Source organism: the organism of the source record quoted next, unplaced genomic scaffold, assembly GCF_019419815.1.
Source record: "Pyrus x bretschneideri cultivar Hongxiangsu unplaced genomic scaffold, Pyrus_bretschneideri_v1 Contig7, whole genome shotgun sequence".
NCBI classification, from domain to species: Eukaryota; Viridiplantae; Streptophyta; class Magnoliopsida; order Rosales; family Rosaceae; genus Pyrus; species Pyrus x bretschneideri.
The window spans coordinates 5,570,230-5,590,763 of NW_025999809.1; the positions used below are offsets into that span (position 1 = coordinate 5,570,230).

At 38.3% G+C, this 20,534-nt stretch overlaps 2 protein-coding genes and 1 pseudogene across 2 annotated transcripts; 1 reads left to right on the forward strand and 2 right to left on the reverse strand.

The window, feature by feature from the left end:
- Window positions 1-2,485: 2,485 nt before the first annotated feature.
- Window positions 2,486-10,520, forward strand: LOC103927976. Its single transcript, XM_048574192.1, is given in 20 exon segments — window positions 2,486-3,718; window positions 4,087-4,287; window positions 4,387-4,470; window positions 4,565-4,624; window positions 5,638-5,682; window positions 5,798-5,997; window positions 6,114-6,608; window positions 6,847-6,943; window positions 7,045-7,224; window positions 7,334-7,423; window positions 7,880-7,897; window positions 7,899-7,943; window positions 8,037-8,111; window positions 8,240-8,290; window positions 8,883-8,921; window positions 8,953-8,961; window positions 9,277-9,411; window positions 9,631-9,738; window positions 9,859-9,924; window positions 10,018-10,520. Coding segments are annotated over 20 exon segments (2,421 nt in total). The 5' UTR covers window positions 2,486-3,370; the 3' UTR covers window positions 10,093-10,520.
- A 2,117-nt stretch (window positions 10,521-12,637) lies between these two features.
- On the reverse strand, window positions 12,638-15,977 carry LOC103927978 (WD repeat-containing protein 70). Its single transcript, XM_018642742.2, is given in 8 exon segments — window positions 12,638-13,196; window positions 13,294-13,614; window positions 13,818-14,069; window positions 14,187-14,324; window positions 14,490-14,597; window positions 14,827-15,027; window positions 15,164-15,545; window positions 15,547-15,977. Coding segments are annotated over 8 exon segments (1,887 nt in total). The 5' UTR covers window positions 15,864-15,977; the 3' UTR covers window positions 12,638-13,028.
- Window positions 15,978-16,687: 710 nt separating this feature from the next.
- Window positions 16,688-17,774, reverse strand: LOC125472552 (annotated as a pseudogene).
- Between the last annotated feature and the right edge of the window lie 2,760 nt (window positions 17,775-20,534).

Consider the following 20,534-nt stretch of genomic DNA (forward strand, 5'->3'; position numbering starts at 1 on the left):
TGTTTTGTTTTAATTAGAATGTTAAATTTGTAATTTCATAAAATTTTAATTGATAATAAGTATTTTATCTATTAATTAGTAGAGATTATGTCACATATTTAATGAGCTTTATTTTATTTTTTTATTTCTTTTATTCAAACCCAATTGAACCACCAAACCATGAATATTTTTCCATCAAATGCCTGAACCTTTTCTTACCGAGGAAGATAGAAGATGGCTAACTACGGTTGGCGTGTGAAAAGAGGAGGAGGGTGTGGTGGAAAAGAGGAAAGGTTGTTGAGCAAAAACAATAAAAAAAGTAAAGCTCATTAAATTCGTGGTACAACTCAAATTCAATAAAAAAAAATTTAATGATAATATCATAGAAATTAAGATTTTTAAATCAAAATTACAAATCTAATAATCTAGTCGTTAATTATTAGATTATTACTTAAATGTTAATTAATGCGCTTATTTATTATCGATGACACATATTTAGTTTACAAATTTGATTTAAAATTTTGGTCTTCCGTATTACCTTTTTTTATGCTAAGTAAGGGAGTTGGCTTACCTTGACTACTAATAATAACATGATTCAAATCAGTTTTTACGAAAATCGAATCTAACACCTTTCATTAATAAATAAATATAAATATCAGATATTTTTTAAAACGATTTAGACTAAAGGGAGTAGAGAATCCGTATACGTAAGCAACGAGTCCAGAATCGGCGTCAAAAGTCGGTTTTAATAAATAAGTACCGAGAAAAAGGCACGTGCTGATCTGTAAAACCTAGGAGGATTTCCCGCGACTAATTATTAATTATATTTAATTCGGTACAAATTTGACGGTCAGGATCGTTGGACTTACAACACGACAGCATCGCAACGGCATTTACAGTTTTGTCCGGTGGAAGTGGGGTACTTTCTGCACGCGACACGTCGGATGTTAAAGCCAAAAACATTTCTAGTTAGTGGAAGTTAGTACATGTTTTTAACTTTTTTGTAATTGCGTTTTAGGCCTTGAGGTTTTTTATAATGACGTAATTCCACCCATTACTCTCTTATACATAATGGGGAGCCCCCCCCCCCCCCCCCTCTCTTTTTTTTTTTTAGTTAATATTATGCAGTTAGGAATACATCATGGAAATATACATATTACCCATTACTTTCTAATACATCATGGAAAGTATTCATTCTACATTCTTTTAAGTAGTTAGGAATAGTCGAAGTGGTGACAATGAGCGGAGAAATGAGTTATGATTAAGTTATAGGCAACTTTTAGAGAAGGGAGGGAAGAGCAAAAGTTACAATCGTATAGGGTCTCAAATTTGTTTTGAAAGTTATTGCTTTGTAATATTAATATATTGTCATGTTTTTTTTTGTAGAAAACTATCTTAAGGAGGGGCTCTTTCAATTCCAAAAAAGTTAAGGGGAAATTGGTTAATCTCGCAATCAGCGTCAGAGCATACTTACAATTTCGAACTAGAAGTAGTTACTTGTGTCACCTAACTATCAACTGCCATATGTATATATGAATTTACGTAAGAATTAATATATCACGCACCAATTGGAACTATTGATAGTAAACCTCGAACCTTGGTGGGCAACACACAAAGCAGGAAACCAACTAAGCCAACCCTCGTTGACCTCAGCCACTTCCCTTTAATATTAAGCTTCACATAATTTGTAGGAGGTGATTCCGTTTAGCAACATACATTTTTTTTGTTTTATAGGAATAAGTTGTTTTATTTTATCAAGAACAAAAACATAATCTTAATTAAAATACTTGTTATGTAAAAATAATTACAGAGTACGAATACAAAATAAACAAAAGAGAACATCAAATAGTCTCTTACAAAATAACTTTTTTTTTAGTACATCGATATTTTTATATTAGGAGAATGAGAGTTCGGCTAAGTCACACAATGGGTAACCTAATTTGGTATCGAATTCGCCATCCACGAGATTCGAACCTAAGACCTTTCACTTCTAAGTGAAGAGGAATGCCATCAAACCATAGTATTAAACAGTTCTTAAAAAATAACTTAAAAAGTTGCTCCTTCCATTTTAGCAACATACTAAGGATCCAATCATGCGACGTTTCTTCTATTAGAAACTGGATAATATATAAATAATTATAATATTGTTCATAATTTCAATTTTGTTAGAAATGCTTCAAAATGGGCAGTATAAATGATAGTTCTCCTAGACACTTTACTTTCTTTTTGTAATGTACAACTGATAGGAGCAGAATCCTAAATCAAATATAAAATTTCTTAAATTAAATATTCTTAATCACTTAAATTATAAGTTCCTAAAGAGTAATATCCAATTATATATAATCAATCGTGTGCATCCACGTCTACGTAAATTTTCTTTTCGTATAGAATAACCAATATATATATATATATATTTTTTTTTTTTGTGTAACGGCATATCGTCCAAAAAATAACAAGACCTTTTTTGTTTCTCTTCTTTTGTCCCGATAAGAAAACTGAAAATGTCTGCAATAGCGAATATGTGAAATCAAGGGGTGGTTTCTGATATTCTCTGAATTTCGATTTCTACCTGCGTTGTCTTTTCCTTTTTTCTGTTCGCTCTCCGCCCTCTGCTTTCACAGGTCACCTCGTCCTTAAAAAAACCTTCCTCTCCTCTCTCTTTATACAACCCCATTCCAAATTTAGCAACTTTCTCTCTCCTCTCTCTCTCTCTCTCTCTCTCTCTCTCTCTCTGAAGGACACTCCATTTGAAACCAAAAAAGGAGGTATGAATTTTTATTTGTTTTATTTATTCATTTTTTTCTTATTAGTCTGCATTATGATATTTAATTTCCTCATGCAGTTACCATCTGAATTATACCTCTTCATCTTCTGTTTCAGTTACAAATCAATGCAATCATGATAGCATTCACAAATTTTGAAATTTATTTGAAATTCATAAATGCTTGATTTTTTGCTATTTCATTTCTCTGCATTATTATTGTGTTTGTATTGAATTTTGTGCTTTGCTTCACATTCTATGGGTACTTTCAGGGTGCAAATTGCTTGCCTGATTAAAAAGTTCAAAACTTGTGTGCAAAACAGTGGAGTTCATGTTTAAAGGACATAAATTTGTGGATTTTGTGAGTCGATTGAATGCTTCTGTGATCTGGGTTTTTGCGAAATCGAGGATCAAACACATTTAAGGAGAGAATCCTTTCGGATTTCGTGTGTTTTTTTTTTTTTTTTTTTTTGCATCTGGGTCTTGTTATTGTGGGTCGGAATGTTGGAGTGATAAGAAGTAGTGAAATGGGTTGAGTGTATGCTGGTTTTGGGATTTTTTAAGCAATGGAGCGACGCGTATTAATTCGGTGAAATGAGCATTTTATAAAGATTAGATTAGGGTTTTAAAATGGAGGGTAAAGAAGATGGTGAAGCATACGAAGAGCGGCCTCCGTCGCCTACTCAGGTTTTGCAGGAAATATCTGAGGAGGCATTTAAGGTGGCAGGGGAAACACTGCAAAATGTGGTCTCAGGTAATTCGAGCATGCCACCACTGGCACCGGGGCATACGCGGTCCCAAAGTGAAGTTGTAAGTACGACACACAGACGGAGCAATAGCTTTCAAAAATTGAAAACTCAGATGCAGAAGGCTTGGAGATGGGGCGGAAGTTCGCGGGATGGTTTGCGGTTGTCTTTCAATCCTGAGGTTTTGGCAAACCAAAAACGCCAGTGGTATCAGCGTCACTCCAAATCAAAGGTGTCCTTTTCTATGGCATTGCTTGATACATTGTTACTACACAAAAAAGGAAAAACAGAAAACAGAACTTGATTACTCGAGAATTTCATGCTATCGAGTAATAGTAAATTAAGAGGGTTTAAACTTAATCTATTGTGTAAGAAAGTTACCTTTTTCCCACTACTTTGTTTATGAATATAGGTATAGGATTTTTGATTGCATAATCAGACATCAAAACTAGAAAAAGTAAATGATTAAATGTAGCGATTATAAAAATCTTGGAACCAATTTCCCCCGCGATGCTTGAATGTTATTGCTTAAAAATCTCTTTTCTTTACCGGTTTGATTGTCTGTCTAATTACTAAAGTTTTATGATTATGCCGTTCTAGGGCCATATAAAATATACCGAGCCAAGTTCACTCTTTGAGCATTTTATTATTGCGGGGCTTCATCCTGATGCTAACCTTGACACTGCGGAGGATGCATTTGTTAAAAGAAAGAAATGGGAGATGGAGATGATAAATTGCGGAATTGTTGACCTTAAATTGCTACAGCAGCGGGGACCTCCAATTCCTACATTAGAACCTCAGGTTGGGTGTATAACTGCATCAGAATTTCCCAGGAACTTTATTTCTCTTCGGCATGCGATGATAATTTATATGTTCCTGAATGTTTTACTGAATCTGCAGATACTTTTTAAATATCCTCCTGGGAAGCGGTTTGATATGCGTTTGACAGATTTAGCTTCCTTTTGTTTTCCTGGAGGGGTTAAGGTTCGATATTGCTCATTTTCCATTAATTTTAAATTCACTCATTATCTTGTATTTATTTAACACTTATGTTGTATAATATACTGTTCTCTTACAGGCACGGTTATTGGAGAAGACTCCGTCACTAAGTGATTTAAATCAAGTTGTTTATGGACAGGTACACGAAACCGTGTCTCATGTAATCTATGACATATATATTCATCAACTTTTCAATTTCTCTTCGTTTTATCTCGTGACAAAACACAACTTGTTGTAGGGGTTGGTTCAATTTCAATCGGTTATATTTTTTGCCAAAACAAAAAATTGAACTGAAATTATTGTTTGGTTCAGTTTTCTTCAGTTTGGTTTGACTTTGGTTCGGTTTTTTTTATATTTATAAATTCTGAAAATTCTTTAAAAAAATTGAAGTTGGTCCTTTGGAAAAAAAAAGGAAGGAAAAAATATCGAGATTTTGTAAAACTTCAAATTTGCGTCTCTGACAATATTGTCGTACAGGGGCTGGTGTTCACAATCTAGGTACTAATAGCACAGTAACATAAACACTGTATGAGGAAAAGTAGTGCCTGTAGCCTTTTTATTGCCTTTTCATTATACTTCTGCATCTACATTTCCTTTTTCTACAAAATAACCAAGTGAAAAACAAAAGAATACAAAGTGTAACTGGTATTGAACAATGGAGAGTAGGTGACACAAAATTACCTTTTCCTTTTTATTTTTCCTCGCTCATATCTAATGCTAAACAGTTAGGAAATGAACCACCAATGTGTATCAAGCTAACACGCTTTTTCGCGTGCAGTCGATCTTGCACGTGGAAAGGCAACCATACATGTTGATGGAGAAACGCAGGTGCAGTCCCAACCTGCACTTTTAAAACTAATAAATAAGTAGGGTAACAAGGATATGAGGTTTCAAACACAAGACCCCTGGAGATAAAGCTCTGATATTACCATTGAACATCGGAAGCTAAAACAAGATCGATTGTTTTAAAATGGGTCCTAAGTTTAATCAGTTATGTGTAGCCTCGAAAAAGTCATTGTGAGTCATGTCCATTTAGAGTTTGCAGACTGATTTTCCACTTTATGTTTCATTTCATTATTTATGGATTAGTTTTACATAAATATTTAAATATAAAACACAGATAGCACTCTAATTATCGGATATTCTCGACAGGAGCATTTAGGCAAAGATGATTTATCATTTATTTTCTCACTCAAGGTATCTTATGTTCATTTTGTCCCCTTTGAAGATTTGTACAGTTGTTATTTCAACATGCTATATGCATATGTTTGTAGCACACACGGTTACTAAAAAGGTAATACCCTTTGATCAGGTGGCACACAATGCAACACTTTATGGTGTTTGCCTACACGTGTCAGAAATTGTTCAGAGGCCTCCTGCTATCTTAGGCATCTCATCACCTAATTCTCATTCGACGGGAGGACTCTTCCGCTTTTTGGTTTCTGCACCTCGATGCTACTGTGTGCTATCCAGATTTCCTTTTTTTGAGTTACATTACGAGATGCTGAATAGGTGAGTTGTATTTTTTATTTCTCTATAATTTGTAAGTATGTTATAGACATTTCAAAGTTTACTTTATCCTTGTAAAAATCAATGCATTTCACCGCATTTTACTTACTTGGATGCAGTATCATTCAACAGGAGCGTCTGAAGCGAATAACACAATTTGCTAGTGAAATGGCCCTCAATGATTTTGTCCCTACATTGCCCAAAGTACAAGATTATGATGATGAGTCCCCTGAGAGGGAGTCTTTTGATAATTGGATGGAGTCCGCAATACCAGTTAACAGTTCAATTGCACTTACAGTTGCTGGTGCAGGAATCAGACCGGAGGACGAGACTCCCCCTTCTTCACTCAAGATATGGGAACCACAGTCCCCTGAAAGTGTTTCTGCTAGTGAAAGTTCAGATTTTTGTCAAGTACGGTATTTAGACAAGGATGGTAGAAAGGATTCACAATGTTCTGATGACTATGGTTTTGAGGCCTCAGAAACTCGTTCAGAGGCTTCAGAAAGAATATGCGCAATCTATGGCAATGACCATACTTCTTCAGAGGTTGGGACATCTTTCTCCACCAGGAATCGCACATTGGAGCGTCTTGGCAGTTCTGAATCTCTATTCAGGTGGTAAATATATGTCTATCCTACTATTCGATTTATCGTTTTATGCTTTAGAGATGAAGTAGTGGGGTTTTTTTTAATGCTATGTCTGTATATGCTGCTATATGAGATTAAGTAGTACTTGAATAGCTCCATTATTAGTTTCAATCTCAATTCTTTATGCCGTGTAAAATAACTTGATGCCTCTCACCCATGTTACCATACAAGTACAAGTTCAATAATCTATTATTATCTTTGGCAGTCCAGCTAGAAGCATGGTATCGGAGGATGAAGACGATGACCTTTCCTCAACGTGTGATAAAGAGTTTGGTGATGAACTAATAATGGAATGGGCTAGGGTGAGTTTACCAACACTGCAATCTTACTAATCTTATTTCTCTATTATTGATAATTTGATTTCCCTTTGACAGTTAATTTTTGTATCAACTCTCTATGATAGGAGAACAAGAACGATTTATTACAGATTCTTTGTGGTTTTCATGCTCTGCCTCTCCCGCAACGAGGAAGTGAGTTATCTTTTCAACCTCTTGAACATCTACAAGCTACTGAGTATAGGCGACCTTCAGTTGCTGCTCTTGGTTTTGACGAGAATAGTGTTGATTCATTTGAAGATCCTGGGGTATTTGGTTGATTACTCATTTTTTAAGGCCTCTCTCTCTCTCTCTCTCTCTCTCTAAATTTTGTTGTATTCTTTAATATTGACTTAACCGTACTTCACTTGGTTAAAGGTCAATGTTATGTTAGCTGCTGCTGAGGAAGCGCTCGCACTATCAATATGGACAACTGCAACAATTTGCCGAGTTCTCTCCCTTGAAAGTGTAAGCTCCGATGTTTGCCTTGAGTCCAGCTGGTGTTAAGATTGTAAATAATTTTTACCATTTGGTCCAGATTCTTTTTAAGCAATATTTATTCGCATTATGTGACGCAATTAGGTTTTTGTTTTTCCTTTGATTCAAGTCCATTGTGAGACTGAAACATTTTGAATCCCGTACCACCACTGACACTGATGTTTATGCTTGAGCTCTTCACTTTTCATGTGATTTACCATATTTTGTGGATTGTTGTTTAGTTACAGAAAAAAAAATATGGGAACTTGTTAGCATAGCTCTTCTGGAATTGTTAGGCATACGACCCCTTGACATTCTAACCTAACTGCGTATTTGCATGTGGGCTCACTTTTCTCCCTGGAAAAAGAAGTCTATTTTTTTTTCCGTCAACCCCTTAGTAAATATTGTTGTCTACACTTACTGATTCATCAGCGGTGTTTTTGCCAGATTTTGTCATTGCTTACGAGGAGTATTACTAGAAAAACAAGTGGTGGTAGTGTGTCCGAATCTGGTAAGTAATTGTTTGTATTGGAATTAAGTGCATCAATCCTGAAAGCACTTTCTATTTTCATCGTTTGATCATTTGACACTGCAATCAATGCAGGGTGTGCTATCAGCTACAGTATTATCTCTCATTCCCATGATTCGTCCATTTCAATGGCAGAGTTTAATGCTTCCTGTAAGTTCAATATTATTGCTGAGTGTAAAATATTTGCTTATAGCTAAAACCTTGTTAATTATTTAAGCGATATCATTGATGACATCCTGAAATATATGTTTTTCTCTAAGTTTCTTCAATATCTTCAGGTTCTACCAGGGAAAATACTTGATTTTCTTGACGCCCCAGTTCCATTTATTGTGAGTTTCGTTTCATTTTTATAGTTGTATTTGTATAATTGTATTTCATTGTATTACTCTCTTGGACCGAATGTTCGACATTCTAGAATTCATCTTTCCAAGTGAGGTGTTAATGCTATGCTAGTATGTGCGGTTAACTTTAAGGCTAAAAACAGTTCCTTGCTTTGCTTGGATATTCTGTATTCACAAAGCCAGAAATAAATGGGATGTCATCGTGTCATCTCTAAATTCATATACTTCTTAGGCAGTTAAAACATTCCGCATACAATTTTTCTCTTTGATTTGTTTAGTTTACCTATTACTGAGTCTTGAATATTTGTTTTGAAACAGCATGTACGATTTATGAACTAGGGTTTGAAGTGAAGTGGTAATCCTGTCAAGTATTACCCTCTAGAAATCTTATGATAGTTTTAACTCTCGGAATTCTATTCTGTGCCTAAATGTTACATTACTTTCTGGTATATATAGAAAATCCTAAATGTATGACCAAGAGAAATCATGTTTCAAGTTCTCACTTAAATTTCGAGGGTTGTAATAAAAAAACTGTCATTAATTTTAGTTCAATTTCCTTTGTGCTCTTGTCATACGGCAGATTGGGATACAACAGGTTCCTGCAGACCTGAAGAGGAAAAAGTCGGATGCCTGTTCAAGTTAATGTGCAAAAGGATCAGGTTTCTTTTATTCTCATTTAGTTTTTTCAGCTACTTTTTTCCTTATCACTGGCTTTATAAAGAGGTAGGTGTCTCTAGAACGCTATGGGAAGATCTTTGAATTCTCGCATCTTCGAGTTTGATTCAAGCAATGAGTTGATCATTCAAGAAGTCTTTTTTCTTATAGGGATTATCTCTTCAGAACTACAGAATGCTCAGTTTTTTTTATGCCACCTTAGAGGAATTACAACGTATTTTAAATTTTTCAGTAATGGCCTGCACTTTCTCAAATTAAGAATAACGAGTGTACTTACTGTTACTTTGTTGTTCATGCAGGTGAAAATGTGTCATTTGCCGTCACTTCCAAGACATAAAGATCTAGCCACTGAATTAGGGCCCATCCATGCTAGACTGTCGCGTGAAGGTTCATTTGCTCAAAAGCATCCTGTATATAGGTGCAACGAAGTGCAGGTTTACTGTCATACTTGCATGCTTACTGCTTCTGCTCGTGATTCTGCTGGATTTACACTAGGAAACTTCATATTTTATTGCACGTGCATATACCAAATTATGGAAAAATGTTTTAGAATCAATGATTGTTCAACAATATGTTTATCATACTTTTCTAGGCAGTTCCAGCATTTTACTTATCACGAATGCGAATACATATCTCGTTCCTATATGTTTCAGGTCGAAGCTGCAGGCCAGTTTTTGGAAGTCATGAAGAACTATGCGGAGTCACTTTGTTCAGATCTAAGGTCTTACACAATAACAAGTGTACAATCAAACAGTGACAGGGTAGAGAAACTAATACCGTAATTTCTATATTCCTAGAAGTTCTCGATGAAATAAACTGAAAATACCAGAGTACATGGCTTATTACACTTTTGGCATGTCAATCTTTTACCGTCCTTTCAGGTTTCTTTACTTCTTAAAGATAGCTTTATCGATTCCTTTCCGAGCAAGGACAGACAATTTATGAAGGTAACCTGCAATCCTTTCTAAACTTCTCCTGGATCTTTCATTTATAGCCTATTGCCTTTCTTTTATTTCATTTGCAATTTTCGGCTTGTGCAGTTATTTGTGGACACACAGATGTTCACTGTTCTAACTGACTCTCGTTTGTCAAGCTTCGAGAGTGGTGACCCCTAAGAGAAACCTGATACAGAAGTTAAATGAGCACATCATTGGAAGATTCCAATTTGCAACTCAAAGATTTGTCTCAAGGATAACGACTTCTCCAACTGTTGACGAAGGACGAGGTGCAAGTAACTTGGAGGGAAGGGGAGGAATGGCTCCTGGCCCCGTTGGGATGGCCTGCCGAAGGAATTTTATTCAACCTAACATGGTTTGGGAGCTTCTATCTCTGCGAACTGCTAGCTAAAGCTTGCAGCAAATACTTTGCAACATAAATGTTATAGTCCAAAGCGCAAATCTCCACACCAATATCTATTGCATTGCACACCCGACAGGATCATAATCCCAATATTTTACGGGAATATGATGTTCGATGTAACGAATTTCTGTATAGTATCAAAAATCTTGTAAATGTCAATGGACATAAAAGATGTTGCTTCTGATGTCGATAAAACATAGAAAAAAAAAAATCATGGGTCCTGAAAAATATTGACACTAGTTGTAGCGTAAACTCAATCATGTTTACCCATACCCTTTATGTCTCCTAATAAATACGTAAGGTTTGTATACTACATAGGGTAAAGTTGTCATTAAAAAGTGGGTGGATAAATAGCAGCGCTCTTTCACATACCCTAGTTGGATCTTTTGTCTCTCTGATGATCCTCCCCCAATCGAAGTAGGATTCTATCCCCTGCAAATTTCCCTTGCCTTCCCTCCCTTCCTTCTATATGAAGGGTTACGATTAAGCTATGTCTATATCTTGTCTTGACTTCTTTATAGAGAGAGAAAACAAAGAGGAAGGTGAGAGAGAAGGAGAGGGGAGGGGAGGAGAGATGATTGGGAGGGGAGAGGTGGTGGAAAGCTACAGCACTTTTCTTTGCCAACCGAACAAGTGATCTTGCTCCTTGAGGAATGTGAGATTGAAGGTATCATAAAGTTGCGGGAGTTGCGGGCCTTGGTGGAGAGAAGGTGGAAACCTACAGCACTTTTCTTTGCCAAGGAACATAGCGAGTGTCCTGACCATGTGGCCGGAGGTGGACCAAAAGGCATTGTGCTCAACGGTGATGATCCGCCGGTGCCACTACAGGACAATGAGTTTCAATGTTTCATGGAATGCTACAACCAGTGGGAATATCAGCATAGGTTTTTACAAGACCGACTTGGCGCACGGAGCAAATTGTTGATTGATCTTAGTGATGAAGGTATAGTCGATATTGCATCTGTTGAAGAGTTGGACTACCTTTCATGACGCAGGAAAAGTGGAGCAGCAGAAAATGACCATCCACATGATTGGCCTTTCGAATGCGGATGTGAATAATATCAGTGACTACGCCATGTATTCCGGTTATATCCTCACTGTTTATACTGAGCGAAACATTAACTTTTCTTCCGAATGAAATATATAGTGAGGTTTCGAGTTGAAGCGCACATTCCATGCTCAACGCCAAGCCAATTTGGCAGCGTGGCTCACCAAATCCACCCAAAAACCCTAGCGTGCAACATCCCGTCCATTCCCCCCATCATTCGGGTGTTTTGGCAACATTGTCCGGATCCTGCACTGCTTGTAGAAGGCCAGGAAGACGGAGGGAAGAGTAGTTGTAGTAGCACGCACACAAGCGAGCCTGCATCGAGTTGCCTTTCCGACAGGGAGCAGTATTCCCAGGCCTATAGAGCCATTATGATGCATGAAAGCATTACGAGGAAGTTTTTTCCCACGAGCGGAATACCAAGATGATGTTACAGAGGCCGATTACACAGACATGGTCCTATATCGGCTCATGAATGAGGTTGCGGTGCCCTTGAAGGACGCCTTCTCTTCTCCCAAAAAGAGGACAGAAGCTCTGTGGTTCACAAATATTTGGAGGAAGTGAAAGTGGGCAAGACGGAGATTCAGGCGGATACCTTGCTTCCACATGAAACATACGCAATGTTCATCTCTGGAACGTAGGGAAAGTGGCCGAGTTTCAGTGGATGGCAATGGTTGAGGACTTGAAAAAGCAAGGCAAGATGAACAACTGCTTGGCCCTATGCGACGTCATCAACTCGACATTCAAAGTTGATATCCCCAATGCTTTAGGACTGTTGGTGTCTGAATTGAGTGAAGAGCCATGGAAAGGGAATGTGATCAGTCACGGCGATTGCCAAGAGGTGCATTTTATACAAGGCTAGGATGTTAGGTGCAAGCCACGGAGACTGATCATGGTGGTGAATATTGTAGCGCCTGGAAGACTGAGTGTATGAGGCCAGGATGAAGGCTATGAGAATGTGTTGCCACATATTTTGTTTTGGTTTGGACTTTGTCGGAATACCAAGCCGGCGCAGCCTTGTGCAACATCGGTCTTGCTGACGGTGCTCTTGGACAAGATATCGGCCGAGACCCTGTCGCGGAAGCAGCCACATCCGGCGAAGAGAGGCTGGCCGTGGTGGACTGACACGCCTAAGATAAAATATGGAGCCTTAACTAGTTGTGTTCGATATCATTGCATGTTATTTTATCTTGAATTTTTGTTTTTCGTTTGTAGGACCGTAAGGATTGACGGGTTCGAGCTAGAACTAGACATTTCTGCAGACAAGTTATCACTGCTAATTAAACCTTTCCAACATGAGAGAGAGGCATACATATTCTCAACAGCTACCGTACCAGGGTCGTTAACGATCCACCAAACCGTACTAGTTAGGGTCGTTACAATTTCTCATGTTCAAAATGCTTCATTGTACAATGATTCCGAGTTGAAAGTCGAAGATTTGTCTGTCACTCACGACTTCTGTAGCTGTTTTGACGAATCACAAGGCACAAGTACATTTAGAATAAGGCGTGGAACGGTTTCTGTTTCTGCCGAGGATGGCCTATAAATGAATTCTTCTCAACCTACTATGGATTGGGAGCCACTGTCTCTGTGAACTGCCAGCAAAAGCTTGCGGGAATAGTCTTAAAGGCGAGCTTTCTCGGATCATTTCTCTTCATCCTCAGAGTCTGATTTTGCAAAAACTGTTTCAGGCTGGGTTTGTGCATAAGCTGGAGCAATGTACTTTGGTTCTTTTACTGCAACATCTGCATACTTCAGTATGGCTTCTCTTGGATCTTCGTCCATCCACGTCTCCTTGATCATACCCCCTTGCTGAGATGGGACCCAAAGGATCAGTATATGTTTTCTGCAGTTAATTAATCCTGGAACTAAAGATAAATACATGTTTAATGGGGAAAAAAATCGTTACCTTCATGAGGTACTGGGTCAATAAGCTTCCCTTACTTGCGCCAACTCTGCCACCAAAACCTGGTCCCGTCATGGGGAGTTCAGGCTTATGGGATTTCAGTGGGTCCTTCAGTGCTTTCTCTCGCTCACGCTTACGGCTTGGCTGGTCTCTGAATAAGGGTAGAGCATGAGGGTTGTGAACCACTGGTTTCGCCACAAAATCATCAAAAGACTTTTTCCTGGGGGCACGTGCAACACATACAAGGGCTCCTCTTTCACTAAGAGTTGGATCATATAACACATGAGTGCCTCCTTGGCTTTTATCTCCTGATGTTGCAAAGATCTTCAAAAATAAAGGCATGTTAGATTTTTCATTTTTTTTTTATTTTGGAAAATCAAAGGCATGTAATTTCTGAGTACATGTATCCACTCTACATAAATTGTGCATGTGTGCGTGCATAAGAATGTGTTGTGCTATTCTCAAATAGACCAACAAGCGTGCTAGACCAGTTCAGGAAAATGATGGACTATCAGTGAGAGCATTACCTGATTGAGTTTTGGGTGCCAGGCACACTGCACAACACTACAGGTGGGGGATATCCCAACTTTTGAAACAAGTTCAAGTTTTGCTCGATCAAAGAAGCATAGCAAACCTCCAGTGGAGCTCTCCCTTTCAATGGACGTTCCAGTCAAGAAGAGTTGCTCATCGGGACTAAAAGCTACATTAGTTTGGGCATAGTTGTTTGGGAGATCCTCAAACGCCTTAAGAGGATCCTTCATCTGACGCAAATCCCAAACCTAGTACACATTATGTAATTAGTAGGGAAATACACAACAGAAAGAACAAATCTTAAAGAAGCACATCTTAGACCGCTAATAAACAGCAGTATATTCTTTAGACAGGAAATGCATTACCTTCAATGTACCATCAAGGCTTCTTGATAGTAATATTCTCCCATCCATAGAAAATTTAAGCCCGGTAATATCGTCTGAATGACTATTCTGAACATGTATATCTGGCCTGCTTCCCCATCCAGGCTTAAGGTTCCATACCTATCAAAATGATACATGCAGTGTGAGAAGAAGCTAATGCAAATATCGAACAATATAAATCCATCTATTTATCTCTCCAAGCAATGCAAACTTCCATTTGTGGGGAGGGGCCTTGTGAGCTAATTCACTACTGCGATTATTGAAGTAAGATATTCCAGCCAATACCTGTATAGAACCATCTCCTATACCACCTGCAATACGTTTTCCGTCGCGATCCCAAGCACAAGTGGTGACTGGAACTCTTCCAGGCCGAGCAAGTTTTGGCTTGATTACCTATTCATTGAAATATAGCATCATTTAGTCTAACACATCAAGTTCAGTAACATGCATTCTCATTAGCAAAAGCAAGACAGAGTAGAAATGAATATAGTGACAATAAACTCAATTAGCAATCCAATTCTTTATTACATAAAGCAATTCCAAATTCAGCAATGAATAAAGCAAGTGACGCTCATATTATTCAAAAACATTGCCTTAAAGAAAATCGAAAACAATATCGAACCTGTTTCTGAGTTTTGAAGTCATTGACATCCCAAATACGCAGTGATCCATCCTCAGATGAAGTCAAAATCGTGTCTTTACTTTTAGGATTCCACTCTCCACAAGTCAATCCAGTTATGTGGCCCTTGGTGTTCTTGAGATCACGAATATACATGTCCCCTTTTACAAACTCCCCCAATGTAAGTCCATCACGATCATAAATCTGCAAAATCCGCATGAAATCGAAAAGGGTATAAGCAATGCAAATTGCCCATCACACACCAACCCCAAATACAGAAAACCGAAATCAAATAATGCAAAACAATAACAGGAAGATGAATTGTAAGGTTGAGCAGCACCTTCGCCGTAGCCGAGCCAGTAACACAGAGAAACCGGTCCGCCGTCGGGCTCCAGCTGATGGTTCGAACTTGGTGGCCTTCTGATGGCTCGAGCTGCCGGAAAGACTGCAACTTTGAATTCATTCCCTGGAAATCGTACATCCGCACGGAGTAGTCGTAGCTGCCTGAAACAACTCGAGATCCAGTGTGATCGATGGCGAGGGCGGAAACGACTTTTGTGTGTCCCTTGAGAACAATCTCATTGCTCACCGGAATTCGAAACCTGTTTACGAAATTTGCCTCCGAATCAGAATCGGAATCGGAATCGGAATCGTCCCTATTGGACCCCGCCGGCGGCCTCGGCGGTCCAATCAACTCACCATCGTCGTCGTCTCCAAGCTCGGATCGGTGGCGGCGGAGGGGGCGGTCCAACCATGGCATCGCCATCGTCGTTCTCGTTAGGGTTGGAGTTGGGGTTGGGGTTAGGGTTTTTGGGGGCGCGGATGGAGCTGAGCCAGGTTTGGGAGGAGGAGGAGAGAGAAGGGAGGCCGCTCGTTTTGGAGGCGGCGGAGGAGGATTTTTCCGGAGGGTTGTTGCTGACGGAACGACGAGTCGTGTTGTGAATGGCTTCGAGAGGGGTTTGAGACTTAGATTGCTTCCCGAACGAGATAGGAAAAGCAGCTCTGATTCCGTCGTACATCTCTGCCTCGTCGTCCGCCATTGGAACTTGTCTTTGTCTCTCTGCACTACACTCTTCTTCTTCTTCGTTTCGTCGTCGATGCCTAAAACGTCGCCGTTTTTCTAGTGTTTTCCGACGGAGACCTGTTTATATGCGTCCATGACTCCACCGCCTTTAACCGGGAGAGAGGGGAATAGCTGGTGGGCTAGCCCAATTTGTGTGTTTTCTCGGACTGAGCCCAAAAATATTTTATTTTTTATAAAGCCCAATTGACTTTTGATACCCAGTCCCTAAAATTCAACTTGGGATGTGCTATCCACATACGCCTTGTTAATTTCTGTCATTTGATATTCTTCAATTCATCTAATCCAAAAGCCAAAAATTAGAAGGGTATATGAGAAGTAAAAAGAGATGTGTGGATAGCACACCTCTTTAACTTACAAAATTTACAACAGTAATGCTAAGAGACCAACTATTTAGTTTTAAATTTGTAAACCATATGACATGACTGTTAATAATTAGATTATTACTTAAGTATTGATATACAATGCTTAGTTTTTTATTGATGACACATTATATGGTTTGCAAATTTGGTCTAACACAAGTCTTCCTTGACCACCATCATGTGATTCATTAACGTCAGAAATTCAAATATCAAACTTGAGACGTGGCTTGTGAAATACAAGCCTGAAATTCATCTCCAACCAATGGAATATATATATATATATATATATATATGTATATATATATATATATTTTGTGTTAACTAAAGTGTTTTTTTTGAAACATCACCATTCATAAGAGGCTTACATGTAAATTGTAATGCTGATATTGTTTTGTGATATTTCCAGTCAATAATAATACACGAAGAAACTCATAATTGTTATTATATTATTAGCTCACGAAGCTAATGGTCATATACTTGTTACATGTATTTCCCATCGCTAGAGATCCTCATCAAATAATAAACATTCACAATCACAACAGTTTTCATCATCAGCTGTAAATCAAACCCAAAATCAGTTTCACTATTTCCAAACTATCCAAAAATCAACTCGTACCACGTTAAACATCAGTACACCGACTAGCTACATGCACACAAATTCAATAGATGAAGGCACTTTTCTCTTCAGGTAATTCATTGCTGTCATCTCTTGCCTTCTCTTCCAACACGACTTCTCCATTTTCTGTGTTAATTTCACGATTGACGGGAAGTCGTGTTGGAGGATGCGTTTGACTAGGATACCTCCAACGATTGACAATATCAATAACAATTTTCTCTAATGCCACAAGATTCTTGATTAAGTACGTGACATGTCTTCTAGCAGGTGCATCAACGCGATAATTAACCTTCGATTTCCACTAACTTGAGGCAGTGATGGGGGCATGCTTTAGATTTCTTAATCTCATCCACATATTCCCCGTCACCAATGTAATTCATCTGCGCCAAGGAAACAATTTTAATTTTTGTTTATACCTTTCGTTCTTCAAAATTATCAACAGAAATGTTTTACTAAGTGATCTACGAAGTACAAACACATACCTTCACCAAGTGAAGGAATGGTAAAGGGGAAGCTGTATCGATGCAGCGTAGATCAGAATAGATACCTCAACAAGTGAAGGAACATTACCGAGACGCAGGTCTATAACACTACCTTGATAGATAAATGAAACAAGGTTTGCGTCACGAATCTCAATCCTTTTGAGGTGAACACTTGCGTATATCACGAGATACTTCAATGCAATTGAGGAGCCAACAGCTCTTAAGTTAACCAAACTTTTGGCACCAAACACTATTAATCATTCAGGAAATGGACGGTTACACAAGAAGTATTGAAGAGTATTAACAGTCACATCAACATAGCAGATATTAAGAATTTTTAAGAATTTAAATTCACTATTGTATCCATGAGAGGGATTTGGATCCTCTCCTGACCAATCATTATGGGCCATTGGATTTTAATCCAACGGCTACAAATAGAAGATCTCTTTAAAGTTATAATAAGAGTGTAAAATGACCATTTTCCAAGACCTAGTAAGTAGTCGGGACATATTATTGGTAGTAATCATATCTTAAAAAGAATTCCAAGTCAAGTTTTGAACTCCCTTTTCCATTGCAAATTGATTCCATTTATCAACAGAACTTGTAAACCAACCATCTAGTGGAACGCATTCCTTGAATTCTTCGACCATTGGGCCTTTGTGTTGTTCCATGACACGATTCACCTAATTGATGTATCTATAGATTTCCATGTCTCTTAAATTCCGTTTGAGGGCTATTAAACCTATCACATTTTTATTAAGATGATAGTTAGCATTGTTAGGTACTCAAGCTCAATGGAAGAGCCCAGCCCAAAAGACTAGTCCAGTAAGTGGGAGGACCCCAAGAACTTAAGTACCACTACACCATTTCTGATGTAGCCGATGTGGGATCATAACATCACGCCACCCTTCGGAAGATCTGACGCCCACGATGGCCCTTACTTTGGTGGCTTTCACTCTTAATGGCGGTGCATCCTTTGGTCGTCCCCTTAAGGTAGCCATTTTCAGGTCGCCCCCTCCGCAGCGTCGGGAACCTAGGCTCTGATACCAACGTTAGGTACTCAATCTCAAGGGAAGAGCCCAACCCAAGAGACTAGTCCAGTAAGTGAGAGGACCTCAAAGACTTAAGTACCACTGCACCATTTCTGATGTAGCTGATGTGGGATCATAACAAGCATCAAAGTTGAGAGTTTAGTAGACATCCACGCGTACTATACCATTGCTTTGAAAGGATATGTCTTTCTCAAGATACACTCACCTGTATTGGGAAGATAAAATATATAAATCCTAATGAAACCTAAGAATTTGAAAATTTAGAGGGTATATAAACTATGGGTGTGTGTTTCATCTCATTAAGTTTCATTGGACTGGCTAGGATTACTAGTCAATGTAATCCCATGTTTGTTTCTTGCATGGACTAATTTAAATGAGACTAGCAGGGACTCACGCTGACTATGCGCTTCATTAGCCGGTCTTCGCTAAGGACCCCAAAATCAGGCGGACTGCTAAGACCTTCACCCCTCCCATCTATGTCTTCTTCTTCGCTTCGCCCCTACCCCCACGCTTCGCTCCACGTCGACAGAGACTCCACGGTTGGATCGATGTCGCGGCTCTTGTGGCCTCATGGCGCTGGATTTGGGTTCACCGACTGCCTCACCGTGCTGAATATGGGATCGATTTTCTTCTGGAATTGCCCTTCTTTATGTGTTTTGTTGATTGAATTGTTGTGGGTTTGTTTTGGATTGTCTTATTTGGGGATTTTGGCGTCTGGGTTGGTGAAGTTTTGTGGGTTTTTGTACTTAGGTTTTGGAAGTTGAGGCAAGTAGTACCTCTCAGACTTTCAGAAATTTTGGATGGGTTTTTGGAACAGATGGGGGATATGCCCTGCAATTCGATGGGTTTGGAACATATGGGTTTTGGAATAGATGGGGTCAAAGTTGCAGAGTACCTGCAATTCGAGAAGAAGAAGAGGGATATGCTCTTTTTTTATTCATATATTAATTTTGATAATAATAAATTAAAATATAATAATAACTTTTAGTTAGTCCATCTTCTTAGTTCGACACTGCACTAAACACTTTACTAAGTTAGTCCAACTTAATCTATTCTAAACCAGTCCAGTTTAGTTCCTGCAGCTAGTCCAGTCCGAGATAGTCCGGTGTAACAAACGCACCTTATATGCATATTGGTTACATACACACCACTAAATCCACATATTTATAGTTATACTTTAATATGCCTTTTAACCAAGATCAAAATCAGTTTTTCAAAGGTGGTGTTGTTCATATACCAATTTTTATCTTCCACACACTCTGTTAATTTTTCTCTTTTAATTCTTTTCAATTCATTCAATTTGATATCTGAAAATTGAGAAGAATGTGAAAAGTATCTCTCTGATTGACTAACTCTCTTAAAGTTGTGCTTTACCAACCATTTTTGTTAGCCAAGTCTCCTTCTCTTTCAACCATTTTTGTTAGCCAAGTCTCCTCTTTCTACAAGCAATTTCGGGAAGGTGAATTTGGGAAGTCTGTACCATTGAACTCTGTATCTGTAATCCATCTCCAACCCATTTAAATCGTATGTGCGCCGCCGGTCCCACTTTATCCAATCATTCACGCAAAGAATTGACCTCCCATATTCTACCCTCGACTCATCGTTGACTCTCTTTGTTTCAGTGCTGGCCTCAAATTTAGTCGGTACAACCGTGTTGCTCACATGACCAAAATATGTAATAAATAAAAAGTTAAAAATCCGTTGCATTTTGCCCAAACACATTAATAGCTTAACGCGTCTTACTTGCTCTAAAATCTTGATTTAAATAACACTTTTTTCTTCTGTCACTTAATATTACGGTCAATTAGCATTTATTTATTTATTTATATGTGAGAGGTTTCATGGTCAATTCTTGTCAAAGACGGATTCGAACTACATTATTATTGTTCGCTTATTGTGAGACTTAGTCTAGTACCTCATCCCCGTAGTGTAGATAATATTATTTGTTCAAAAAAAAAAAAAAACTTTTTCTCTCAAAGGGGTAATGGTAGAGAGACCACACTTTTTTAACCAAATTTTGTAAACCAAATGATGTGGATGTTAATGATTGGATTATTACTTAAGTGTTGATTAATATGCTTATTTTCTATTGGTGACACATTATTTGATTTGCAAATT